This window comes from Empidonax traillii, unplaced genomic scaffold (assembly GCF_003031625.1).
Source record: "Empidonax traillii isolate 1590-97213 ecotype Southwest subspecies unplaced genomic scaffold, ASM303162v1 scaffold830:size275092, whole genome shotgun sequence".
NCBI classification, from domain to species: Eukaryota; Metazoa; Chordata; class Aves; order Passeriformes; family Tyrannidae; genus Empidonax; species Empidonax traillii.
This window is the reverse complement of record NW_020956023.1, coordinates 69,382-83,639: the sequence shown is the minus strand read 5'-3', so window position 1 is coordinate 83,639 and position 14,258 is coordinate 69,382. Positions and strand designations below refer to the sequence as shown.

Genomic DNA, 14,258 nt, shown 5'->3' with positions numbered 1-14,258 from the left:
CACTTGAGAGATTTGAGTGGTGGCTTTTCGTATGATTTGGCTTAGAATTCAAGGTGAAGATATGCTAGCCAAAAAAAAAAAAAAAAAGGAGAGAAAATCAGGGCATGGGCTTTGGAAGTTGGTCAATGTGGTCAAGGTCACTGGACTTAACTTTTTGTGAAGTTAAAAACTATGTAAAAACTTTACTAGCTTTGCAAAAGCAGAAGTACATTATTTTCAGGAGCAAAGGCCCTTGCTTTTAGTTTAGAGAAGAATTTGCAACAGTAGGTGTGAAGTACCCTCTTCCTTAGTATCATTGTTTAGAAACTTCCTGAGCTAGGCTTTATTTCAGAAACACGGTGCTAAGTAGCCATCAGTAATCACAATCACCTCTATTCATTTAGTATTTTTGACGTGAAATATGCTTGGTCATCAGAAAGGTCTGTGGGAATCAGTTTCACAGTTGAATTCAGTGCTTTGTGAAAAGCAATTTGTTGCTGTTTCAGGCCTATTGTCTAATATTATTGAATGCTTATGTGTATAATTACTAATGAGGCCATTTTTAATGGATTAATCCTTTAGTGTGATGTCTAATGCAGCCTATTTGCTAAGTTTGTTTTAGCAAGTTACAGATTTCTAAAGGTTTTACCATTGCGTTACACTTCTAGCTTTAAAAATTTATGTTTTGAGTTTTAGGAGGGGAAAACATCTTCCTGTGGGGCAAGTCTGTTTTAACTTACATGGTAACATGCAACATTTTCAGCACTGAAATGGAATTTGGTAGAGTTGCTAGCTCCCTTAAATCCTTTGCAAAGCCCAGTGCTTTGAGTTATTCCAGGAATCTTATTTTCCAATTCTTCATGCTTAGGAAAAGTAATAGGAAGTTTCTACTTTAATATAGCTTGCAATTTAAAGAAATAAAGGTTATCTGACCTTATTTCCATCCCTGACTCCTCAAAATTCCAGGGCTCGGTTTGTGAGAGCAATAGCAGTCCACAGTACTGACTGCTTTAATCTCTCCTCAGTAGACAAAGACCTTGGGCACACAGACTGGGAGTATAGGAAGACAACCTGTCAACTGGGTTTTTGGGTTCATGAGTGGCTTTCCATTGATTTTGTCAACAACTGGCAGTACAGGTGTTTTTAGGCAAGGTCTTTTGCTTAAATCAAGAGTCTGCATCTCAGTTACACAGAATATCTTCAGGGTGACTGTTGGACCGTAGAATGTTTTTTAAGAACTGTGTGTTAGTCTGTTGTGTAGTAGTGTGAAATATGTTCAGGTTTAGACCCCACAGACAGTGAGAGCTGAGAGGAGCCTCAGGATTATTCTTTTGCACTTGCACTTGGGTTAAGTACAACTAGATGACTGCTGAGCTGATTTTCACCTAATGTGCTTAGAACTCTCCAACAGCAGCAATCCTGGTTTTTCTAGATGTTCCACCTGAGTGCTTTGTTATTCTTTCAAGTTAAGATTCTCTAGTGTATAGTTTAAGTCTTTAGTACGTGCAATCAATATATTCTGTCTTAGTCACAGCTCTCTATGGACATTTTGAGATAGTTACATTCCTTGCTCCTAGCCATCTCTCTTTAATAGGGATAAGGATAGTTATTCAGCCTTTACTATAGGTTAAGTCTCTTGGTCTTCCTGCAATCCTCTGGAATCTCTCCCAGTTGTGTACTTTACAGTTCATTGCCAGAGACCAGACAATATTTCAGCTGGAGGATTCATCAGCACCAAGTAGAGCAGAATAATTATCCTCCCTATATTACAGAGATATTCTGTCACAAATAGTCCACGTAAATAGCAGCTTCTGAAAGCATCCTGTGCTAGGAGACCACCACTTCTAGTTATTATCAAAACTATTACTTCTTTCCTCCTTGCAGAACATAAACTCCCATCACAGTACATTTCTCTGTTGCTTACCTTTTACCAGTATTTAAATCTTCTTCCTTGAACTGAACTCACTTGTCAAACAGTCTCTCTCGCAGAGCTACCCTTTTCCTCAGAGACTACAAAAAGTACCTCTTTTCTCTGGATTTCAAGAAACCTGAGTGCCGTATCAGGTGGCACTGGGCTGATCAGGCTGCCCAGGTGTACTGAATCTGGGCTGAGCAGATTCCCCCCTCAGCCCTTGGCTGCCTGCTGGTGCAGACTCTGCTGTAGTGTGATACCTTCAGTAGTTTTCACAAGAGTATTGCATTATTTGTATTGATTTCATGGTTGCTGTAAACCCCTGAAAACTGTCTAGGGATTTATTCCATAGAAAACACGCTTGTCATCTCTGCATTTGATTTGGCTTTCTTAAGTGTCATTCTTTTCGTTTTGTTAGTTTCTCCAAAGCGAGACTGTTTCAAATCTTACCCTTCAAAGGGTTTGCCTTACTCAAAAGTAAATTGTAAATTACAGAAATCTTTGTTATTTCATCATCCAGGCAGATAATGAAAACATCAAATAAAGTGTCATTCATGAGTAGCTTCTGCATGGCCTCAGCTGGGGGGTCCTCTGGGTTTGATGGCAAACTGCTGGTAACGCTTAAGATTCTTTCAGAGGATGATGCCCTCCATTTCCCAGTGATATCATCCAGGCTGTGCTTCACTACCTTGTTAGCCAAAGGAACCTGTGCTGGGGATGGGGAAGCATCAGAAACACTGCAGTTCAAAGCACAAAGCTTTTTCAGAATGCTGCTCACTGAGTGACATCATTTTAATCAAGGGCTTCTGCAAGTGTTCCAGAGAAGCAGGTGCAGCCAAATTCCCGAACCTGCTCTATGGTTTGGAAATATTCATTCTGTTGTGCATCTACCTGTGCATCCCTTCTGGAATACAGAACCAGAATTACTGCATCTGTCTGTGTTGCAGTAGAAGAGTGACTTAAGTACCTAATATTTAGCTTTAGTTCTTTTCCACGTTAGTGCCACTTGATTTTCAGCAAAACATTCGAGATGCTGACATCATTAGATTGTAAATCTGGTCTCAGGACTTGGAGGCCTAAATTTGCTTAGCTGAAGTTTGCATTTTTTGTCTGTATTACTATTCTCTCTTGCATCTACTTCCCATCACTGCCTTGTATGGAAGAAACCCTTGCTCATTTCTTAAATGTTTGAGGTTCTTGAATGCAATAAATGGCCAAAAGCTGTGGAGGAGTTTGCTGCACAGGTGTTACATGAAGTTGTCACATTTTTTCAGGAATCAGTATTTCTAACAAATCATTCTCAGTCACAGAAATAAGAATTATGTGAAGAGAAGTCCATTTTCTAAAGTAGAGAAACTTCTTAGAAAAAGAGATAAAGCAAATTTTCTGGAGTCTTTTAGAAGTATTTTTAAGTTCAAACTGCTTGCATGTAATTTGAGCTGTAACATTTTTTTCTAATACTTATTGTAGTAGAAAAAAATTATCTAAGAAGTTTTACAATTCAGTATTGAAAATGTCAGCTGCATGTGGCATTTTTCTAAACTACTAAATCGCAATGTTATTGAGGGGAAGATCTTCAGTCAGTATTTTGTTTGCTTAATATATTGGTTATTTTTTAACATGTATGTATGTTGCCTTATGCAACATACATGAGTGCTCTAAGAGATGTGGGCCACATTCATATGCAGGACAAATTGAAGACCTTTCTAAATCTAGAAATGTAATTCACTGTGAACATCTTCCAACAGCTACATTAATATGATGTTTTATTGAACAATGGTGTTAGAGACTTGCTATAGGTACCATCTATTAATAGTCACAAATGTCTAAAATTACACTTGAGGAGGATTTGGTCAACAGTTCTTTTTATGTTAATATTTCTTATCAAGTAAATTAATAGTGATGTCATAAGAAGATTTTATGTCATCCATTTCAGTCCAAAGAATTTTAGTACACAAAGGAGCTGGAGCTGACCAATAGCTGTCCTTATCCTGTCCCATTTTTACCCAGATCGTGGCTATAGCTCTTTAGGAATGTTCCTTTCACTACCAACATATATGTAAAATTTCTGACATGCATCTGCAAATAACATTTTTCTTGTTACTTCTAAAATATGTTTTAAGAAGTTGTTAAAAAGGCATCAACATTGTATTTAAATGACGTATTTGTAAAACGGAACGATTTGGTACTTGGACTGCCTGATGATCTGTAGTCAGGACCAAAGCAGCATATGGAAAAACACACCTTACACAAATAAAATTTCTGTATTCTCAGGAATCTCGAGTTAGACTCTGGGTTACAACTGGTTGGACTGCTGCAAGAAGTGAGAGGAGGAAAGGGAAGGAATGTCTCAAAGATTTACTTGTCCTCAGCCTAAACCTGCCCGGTCCCAAAAGCAGTTCCCAGTGATGTAAGAGGTGAGGAGGGTCTGCCCTCGCCCTCTGTGCCTTTTGTGGGTACAGACCTCGACTGCATGGAGTCTTTTCCTTCTGAGCAAATTGCCTGACATGGCTAACTCTTCTTTCTCACTGGTGAAACGAAACCACTGAGAACGTACATTCACCTGCTCTTTTCCATAAAAAGTATTTAAATAAAAACTTTGAGCCTGTGTCTTAAACTGAACTTAAAATCTCGTAAACCACTGAATAGTGGCACTTCAGTTTGTTTAGCTGAAGTGATTGAAGGCTGAAAGAAGGTAGGAAGTGCAAAGACAACAGACTGCTTTACTTCATCATGATCTCCCTTGGACTGTGAGCTATTAATTGACAATCTGTAGAAAAAGAAGCCAGATAAATACGATAAGCTGTGATCATTGCTGCTGCTACATAAATGCTGAAGTTAGGTGTCTTTTGATATTCCTCAGGTGTATAGTATTCAATAGAGGGGGGGAGCTCCACATTTTCCTTCACATTGTAGCATGTCTTCCCTTCTATTGTGGTTCTTTTTAATTATTATTTTTTATTATAATTATTATTTTTTATTTTATTTTATTTGCTTTTAGGATGTATTCCTTTAAGTTGTATGCATATAGCTTTTACTCAGAACTGTAGAGAGCAGCATTTGAGATTAACATTCGAAAACTAGGAAACATTAGAATTAACCATATATATAAAAAAAAAATCTCACTTTTTTGCCCACTTGTGATACAGTTTTTAATTATAGGAATGTGCATTCACAAGTGGATGTTGCCCACAGAACAAAACTCTTCATTTGTGGTTTAATTTGGGGTGCAAATTTTATTGCAAACTGTAGAAATTTTGCTTATTAGTTATTAATGTCCATATGAATGGCTTGGGGTGACTAGCTGCAGCATATGGAAGTTCATGAAAAGTTGTTATCTTACATAGCACTTCTATACTGTAATAACATTATTACCCCTTTAGCCCTTTTTTTAGAGCTAGGAAACTGAAACCCCGAAATGTCAGTGCTTCTGACTCTTTTTTCTTCCTTTTTATAAATATGTCGTGCCTCTTGTCAACCACCACGCTCTGAAACTTGAACATCTTTGGATTTGATTTAATTTATGCTCTCGAATCTGCCCTGAAGTAAAAGTAATTGTCATACTAAACCGAGATAAGCCGCTTTCCTGTTTTCTCCCTGGCTCTCCCCTCTCCCCCTCCCTCTGGTAGCTCATGCCCGTGTACCACGCAGGAGCTGGTGGCCTGCCCTGTGCCAGTGCCTCAGAGCTGAAGGCAGCTTTCACTGCGAAATAGAATACAGATTTTGCAACTGCAAACAGATCGTTGTGAGATTGTCTCGTGCACCACTTTAGCTATAGCTTTTGCAACGTGGGGATGTTGAAAACAACGCTGAGGCAACGCTGACAGGACTGGCTCTGTGCTGCTGTTTCAGTGTATTTACCATCTGGCGCTGGGTCTGCCTGCTGGGCCCTCCCCTCTGATCCCTGGGATAAAGGGTGCTCTTCATTTTGGAGCTAATCTGACTATAACAGCGGCAGCTCTTGACATCAACGAAAAGTAACCACTGAAGGCTCAAGGATTTGTGCCTGATGTTATTCCCCGAAGGGTTTATCATAAGGCATTGTCTTGAAAACAAGTGTTTTATGTTATGGGTCAGTATTGGTACAGTAAGGAAAACCTTTCCCTCATGAGTGGGATTTTTGCTGGCTTCTGCACAGATCTTTTCTTCCCAGAAACAACCGGACTATTTCTTGCTAAAAGTTCCACTATTTTTCTCCAATTCTAGGCCTTTGTGTACATGCCTAGTCACATATTGAGAGTTACCTCATTATTTCCCTCTCCTTCCCTTTATTATAGGTCAAGGAATAAAAGTTCTGAAGAGAATTATCTTTGCCTGCTTCTCCATCCTTTCATATTTCTGCTCATTTTTCTTAATTCCAGAAGAATTTGAATGCTCATTTTCTCCTTGAGTTAGTTTTAATCAGTCTCACACTTTTTCTAAGCACTTTCTCCAGAGAAATAGAGCATCATTACAAAATCCCCTTAATTCATTCCTGTCATGCCAAATAACTGTGCTGCTGTTTAAACAAAGTTCTATTGCCCGTGCCTGTCTTTAAGAACAATAAATATTTCTTCAGTTTTAAGATAGAACCTAAAAGCTCAGTTATGCATTGATGCAAGTTGCTGAAACGGGTTCCCTCCCACTTGTCTGCCCTTCCTGCAGACATCAGGATGTCATGAGATGGACACAGAGATTTCTTGGCAGTAAGTACATTTTTTTATGTGATAAAGAGGAACAAAGGGATAGAGCTGTCTTCCAGAATTTTAGAAACAATAAAATCACCAAACTTACTGTCTTTTTCTGAACACACATGGCTAGTTATGAATAGGGAAACAACATTGGGATAAAAAGAATGCTTTCGAATTTAACACTAGAAAAAGTTGCACTTGCTAATAATGAATTATTTTTTGATGGACTTTTCAGATCTAGGTCTTATATCTTATGTTTTCTTCCTGTTGCAGCACAAGTCTTGCGTTCATAAAAAGTTGTGCAGATTATGATAACTAGCCTAGTAAAACCAGTTTGAGATCACTGATAAATTCGGGCTGGTAGCAGAAAGATCAAAGTAGGACTTCTAAAAGTTCAGTCTAAATTCTGTTGATAAAAGACACTCACTGTGACAGCATTGGTGCACAGAATGGCCTACGTATTTTTTCCCCCAAATTTCACTTGAAGAAGAAGCTGACCTAAATGATTACTATTAAAGTAGTTGGATCAAGTTTGTTTAAATACTTAGGTATCAGAAGAACAAGACTGGAACATCAGGTTTTATTACAGATAATCTGTTTCTAGTCAACTCATTGTGCTTCTGTGTGTCTGTAGGAATTTGGACTGAGAATCTCTAATATGTAATCTGTATATGGAAATTAATATTTTATATTTAAATCATATTACATTAATATTTTATGTTTTAAAATACAACACCAAATGATAGAAAAGTTCACAAACCCCACTGGTTTTTAGTGATATTTTTTAAATACTTGCACAGGATTGATTTACATGTCATCAGCCAAAGAAAATGATACTCTAGGTCCAGATTGATCTGTTACATTGCACCGCTCTGGTTCACTATGTTGTCTTGTGTGTTGGTATCTCCAAATAAAAATGGATTATACTCTTTAGAGTGGCCCATAACATTAGTGGTTAACGAAGATTAATTTCGATTCAGTTTAAGATTTGTTGTGTCTGGATGCAGAGGGTAATGCTCTTACACCCGTGATTTTTGATCTAACATAGCTATAAGCTCCTCCTGCTTCCTAAATCAACTCCACTCAGTTACTGTGCCAACTAATGCTTTGGAAAACATTTCTACTGCACTTTGGCCGTTCTGTCACATCTGTATGCAGATATATTTGCCCTTCGTTGTCTTATGCTCAGTTTGTTTGTCTATTGCCACATTTCCGTCGTCGCTCTGGCCCTACCAGTAACTGTATTCTCATGCAGTTAAAAATGAGTGTTATCACTGGATGGAACTGTTACAACAGTACTTTCACTGCAGACAGTATCAATATTGGTATTATCAGAAAAGCGTTCGCTTGAACAGCTAAAAATTCTTTATCAGCCTAGTGAAGGTGATGCAAGCAACATTCCTTTTCTGTTTGTGTTTCTTTTATTCTGACCCTTAAGCTTTCCTATGCAGTCTTTCCTTCACAGTCTGAGTTAGGTTATTTAGTAAGTAGACAAGTGTGGTCCGTGGTTTTGCTGTGTCACAGGTCTGTTTTTCCGTATGTGAACAGATGTTTACATATATAATTCAGGAAGAGAATATTTATTTTGCTCTGTACACTTCTCTGTTGTGATGGCCCTAAATTTCTTAACTTCCTCAATGTGATGAATTCTCTAGTTTACTATTGAGGGGTCATTCTCAATTTAAGATAGTACAGCCCTCTGGCCACAACTTAACTTGTAAGATTTATAGTAACTCTATTCCTCTGCTCCATCTATCAGTATTTTTGCACCTTGTTTTACATTAGAAAAATATTTGTAATAAGTTCTCTATTTGTCATGGAAAGAAAAAAGGAAATCAATGATAAATTTTGTACATGCAGTCACATAATAACTTTTGAAATACAGCGCTGAGTAGGCAGTTGTGGGCATGGTAAGTAAAATTCAGATACTTAAAGTGCTTTTTCATAAGCTTGTTGAGAAATTCAGATTGAACTGCCTATAAAATTATGTGCCTCCTTGAGGTGTGCTGAGTCTAATAGCTGAGTTCCCTGACGTTTTTAAGATTAATATCTTAATGTCCCTGTAGTAATAAATCTGTAATTTGTAACCAAACTCTTTCATGGCTAATCTTTGCCCAGTAATACACTGTCAGAGCACCATTTCTGCTCTTATCTATGTTTTTAATTAATTCATAGATAAACCCTACAGAAAGGTTGTTGTCATGGTTTAACCAGCTGGCAATTCAACCCCACAGAGCTGCTCTCTCACTCCCCCACCAGCAGGATTGGGAGAGAATGGGAAGGGTAAAAGTGAAAAACCTCATGGGTTGAGATAAAGGCAGTTTAACAGGTAAGGCAACAGCCACCCACACAAGCAAAGCAAAACAAGGAATTAATTCACTGCTTCCCAGTGTTCAGCCATCTCCAGCCATCACACAAAACCAGCCCAGCAGATCGAATTGGTTACTTGTTCATTTCTTAATTCACCTTAACTTCTAGTCTCATTCTTTAAGTATCCTCTACAAAGCTCAAACATTCAGCTGTCAGTGAAAAAAAAAAAAAAAATTCCAGCCAGTACAAGGCTGATTTACCACGAGAATGTATTGCCTTGGAAAAGTCAAAAGGAAGATACTAGCTTCAGAATATATTTTAAGATCATGAGAAGACAGGATATACTGTATTTTAATAAAGACATTGTAGCACCAAGACTTGTAAGTCTTGGAACTGTCTGGTGAAGTGAACACAGCCCAACTGCAGATACTTTAATAGTGTGAAGGGCCTCCCAGGTGGGGCTCTACATATGTAAGATTTCAGTTAAATTAAAAAAAAAAGAAGAAAAAGAAAAAAGAAGAAAATCCAGAAATGGAGGAATGCATTTAGACTTCTGAGAGTTTGTTCTTTACACAGGAGATATTAGTTCTTTAAACTAATAAATACCTGTCATCTGTATTAGATCTAGAAGGTTAGACACATACAGTGAATATGTTAATGATTTGGGAAGTCACAAATAAACAAACAAAAGTTTATGATCACCAGTTAAATAAGTTACTGAGATTTGTAACCTCAAAGCATTATCTCATTTTCTCTCCTAATTTTATCGTAACGTTGGGTTATTTAGAAATGATCTCCAAAGAAGTAAGGTCATATTTGCACTGCTTTCGTTATAATGGCTAAAAAGAAAATAGAGTTTCAGTCTTTTAAGTATACATCTGAAATAAGGTCGTTATCTATACTATAAAACTTGAAGGCGATCAAGAAAACAAATCCAATTATGGCTTAAGCACTTGAGAAAGTGAAATCTGATTTAATTACTTATTTCAAAAGAAAATTACATCTTTCAACTTTCTATTATTAAAACTTCACAGTTATTTTTATCACTCTAAAAAAAAAGAACAAGTTTGGAAGAGAATGTGAACTGCCTTTATGGAGTTCACACTCAAATCTTTGGTACTTAATACTCAAGCTAAAAATTTAAGTCCTTATAAAAAATGCAGACTTCTTAGAAAATAAGCCAGAAAAAATGCTTTATGATAGATGGTATTTGTGGTTTTAGATATGGGATTAGAACAAAAATTTATTTAAGCACTAGAGCAAAATGGGTGTGTTTTTTTTAATTTCATTATCTTTATAAATAAAGGTCCCCATTATTGCTGAACATGCATAAAAATAACAGCAGGCCTTACTAAATGCAGTGAAAACATACTGTTAGAAAAGTTGGACATTATGAAGTCACATTTTCATTTAATTTAAGAGATCTGGAGCTGTTCTAGGAGTGAACGTAGCTTTGCATTTGCAAGAGAACTAAATACAGGAGCACTGCTCGTGGTGCTGCTCAGATGAGATCCACAGACTGTGACCAGCCCTCCAGAGAAAGGGCTGAAGGACAGATAAGGGATGAGACAGAAGATTGTACCCTGTGCAAACAAGATTCAGATGTTTGCTCAGATCCCATTTGCCTCCTTGGAACAGCAGTACTTCATGTGTGCACATTTGGCTTAGTTTCTGAATATAAAATCCAGTATGATAACAACCAGTTGCCTTAAGGGTGCATTTCTCAGGAAATTAAACTGGAATTGTAAAAACTTCATGCACCTGTATTAAAACCTTAGACTGGCAGATACTCATTTTACAGAAAAAACTTGAAGATATTTTCAAATTTAGTTGTGGATGACCCTAATGGAATAAGCAGTGACAATTAATTTCTTGCTGGGCAGAATTGTAAGAGAGGCCAGGGAAGGAAATTAATGTAATTTATATTAAACTGAAATAAGTTTTTAAAATTTTAGTGTAAAACCCACCCAAAGATCTCTGTAGATAAGCAAAATAGAAAGATATTCTATTCTGACCTTAAAAGCCTGTCAGATATATATTGCTGGCCCAAGAGACTATCACCCAGTTAATCCCACTGGTTTTGATGAAAAGTTTGAAATGCATGAAGATGTTTATGAAAACTAGTAGCCTTAGGTGGCAAAGTAGTATTTTTCTAGTATTTAAGGCATTAGAAATGTTATTTAAAATCTGTTTTATCTTCATTAGACACTGACTTCTTTTGGCCAATGATATTTAAGATATCTTAGTTTTAACATAAAGTGGATAGGTAGAAGGACTGAACCCAGGGAAATTTAACAGTGAGGAACAGAAGTAAACTGAAACAGTGGAAAGGAAGAGAGAGATAATATTTGTATGAAGAAACTTCTTGTGAAATACTCCATAGAGGGTTTTGTCTCCAGATACACTCAAACATGCATTTCTATTAACATGTATCATGTAAATAAGCTTTGAGAAGTGAGACCTCAATATGCATGTTGTGGTTCTGCCCTGTAATCTAAACATACTTGGATTACTTCAAATACTGTTACTAAGTAATAATAACTTTGTCAGTTAACCGTTTTTCTTTATATTTGCCAGTTTGCCTCTTGAACATTTATTAAATTAATTTTGTGTGAAGTGAAAATACATTTTGTATTGGGCCTTGCTGCTTCTCACTGTCTAAATCAGAAAACGTGATAGACAACACCAGAAACTCTTCTGCTTTTGAGGGAAGTGTCTCATCAGGCCAGGCTGCTAGAGAAGAAGGCTAGATACTTAATAATGTGAATTCCATTTCTGATTTGATGAACACAAGTGTCCAGGCTAAACTGAGTTTCTAACCACATACTTTGAATTTTAATCAGTAATGCTAAAGGATTTTCCTGCTTGCTTCTGTGTTTATAATGTAGGTAATTATCACATTAGAAGAAGAGTTAATTATTATTTCTTTTAGAAGTATTAGAATAACAAATTTGTACAAGTCACGTATTGGCTTTTTTTTTTTTTTGTTGGTGATTTGAGGTACGTGCACAAATTATAGGTGGAGTGACATCAGCAAAGGGATACCAGCTCCCATAGTAGTCTAATGGAGATAACAGGGTCACCCATTTCTGTTGCTGGGGTTTTTGAAGGTAATCTCTGTGTGACTCATCAGTCTTTCAAAGCACAGAATGCTATTTCAGCCCAATCATAAAGGTAATACAATGCTTTGTCAGTGCTTGAACCGTGAAAGGCCTTTTAATGTTTTGTTGAGATGCACGTGCTCAATCTACTGTTATTTAAATTGTAGAGCAAAGCAAAGAGCTGTGTTACATAGGGTTATGATTACTGGTAACAGTAGTTTTATAACTGTGTCCTTTGCTCTGTGCACAGGGAGTTGGCGTCTCAGTTCATGGACATTTTCGAGTTGCTACAGAAAAGACACTTTTTGCAATGCCAGAGACAGCAATAGGTGAGTATTTTAGCAGATTGTCACGTGTTAATATGTCTAAGGTTTCACTGTTTGTGTAATCAGGATGAAATGTCTTTTACTCAAAGCTGTGGTGGTCATGGAAGAATTTTAAAAGGGAATTGGAGATGATCATATATGGCAAGTATTTTCTATTAAATTAACAGAAAGTTTCCTATATTCTGGGATTTGATCGTTAAGGTTCCTAACTGTCTAGACCGATGCAAAGACTGTCAGGATACAATATTTTAAAAGCAGATCCAAGGAACTAAGTCTTTGCTACAGATGTAGGCAGATAAATTCTGAAGATCCCAATGCATCCGTTTCAGCTTTACCCTGGGGACTCTGTGAGTCAAACTGCCTGTACTACACTGCTGCTCTGCACTGTTAATGAGACACATTTTGGAATTCCAGCTTTTCTTGTAGATTATTAATGTAGACCCATTACAGTTGTGCAGAGGTTGTGTCTAGGTGAGACCACAGTGTCTTCAGTATTGTCTGGGTTTTTTAAACAGCATCGTGCACCTATTGTATTTTCTGATCTTTTGATCCTACAGTTTTTTTGTCAACTCTGAGATGTACAAAAGAAAATGTATCTCAGAGCTACATGAAGATGGAGGTATGGCTCAAGAACAGTCAGATTAAAGTAAACCCTCCTGATGCAAGTGTCAAGGGAAATAAAGCATAATAAACCACCCAAATATAAGGAAGCTCATTATCATTTTAACTCCTGAAAAAAAAAACCCCAAACAACTAGAGCGATTCCTGCTGGCTGATAAATCTAGTGTAATTTTTCTGAACAAGAAAATTTGGGTGAGAAAAGCAAAAGCTATTGTGGGCTTCCCAATGTTTTGTCATGCTGAAGGAAAACTTGGTAAACTAAATATCTTAAGCATTAATACAGCATGAATTTGCTAAACTCTGAATTTCATAATCAGTTATTGTACATGAAAGCCATTTGAAGGAAACAGTTTGTATTCCTATTTTTTTAAAAAACTAAACAGAGAAGTTCTTTGACACATAAAAATATGCTAATAATAAAAGTACCTTCACTTTCTTCTTCAAAGGTAAAGATATGAGTAGTTTTATGTTAACAAAAATTCTGTTCTTTACATACATTTCTTGTGTTGCCAAGGACTATTTTAAACAAAAATAGACTGCGGAGACATGTAAAGGAAAAGCTTAGAACTTGCTTAGGAAAGAAAGTAATTAAACCCTTTTTAGGATCAATTAGAAGTAAACCCACTGAAATCTGTTTGGATTTAAAGGCTTAGCTCTTTTGATCTCTGTGTGTACTTTTAAAATGTCTAGCTCTCTAGATACTGGATTGATTTTTTCATGTGTTTGTTCACTTATTTCAGTAGGCATGACGCCTTTGCTGTGAAATGAAAACAAAGCGTTCATTCAGCTGCTACATTTTCACACAATTATTCCACATTTATACACCACCGTAAATAAAAGGATAGAGATAAATATGCCACTTTGCAAACAGAAAGAAAAAGCAGTTGTGGATTGTAGGAGTTTGACACAGATAATACAAAGCAGCTTAGGTGTGGGAGGGTGTAGAAAAACTAGTGGTGGGAAGAACAAAAGATGGAAGTACATTGTAAGAGGTGGGCTTTGAGATAATGTTATATTAATAATAGATACTTTTGTGTATGTCCCTCCTAAGTTTTTAGCTTTCTAGAAGTCATTTACTAATAAATTTCCAACCCCCTCTGCAGACAAGGTAAGAATGTAGTAGCCCTGCCTTTATTTCATGCTTGGCAAGTGCAGAGTTGCACCTTCGGGATTACAGCAAAGAGCACAGACTGCAAGTCAGCACCACAGGCACAGGCTTATAGCCTGGTCAGTCCAGCAGTAACACAGCTCTGATTTAAGTAGGAATTTGAGAAATAATTAGTAAATACTATCCAAGGAAATGGAACACATTAAGGGAACCCCAGCAGCAAGGAGAAAT

At 36.9% G+C, this 14,258-nt stretch overlaps 1 protein-coding gene across 3 annotated transcripts in view; it reads left to right on the top strand.

Moving 5' to 3' along the window:
• Positions 1–14,258, top strand: part of HIBCH (3-hydroxyisobutyryl-CoA hydrolase) — a 39,834-nt gene that overhangs the window by 8,651 nt on the left and 16,925 nt on the right. For all 3 annotated transcript variants that reach the window (XM_027901981.1, XM_027901982.1, XM_027901983.1), the window contains one exon: positions 12,223–12,301. In XM_027901981.1, the coding sequence (XP_027757782.1) occupies positions 12,223–12,301 (79 nt within the window). The remainder of the gene's footprint in view (positions 1–12,222; positions 12,302–14,258) is intronic.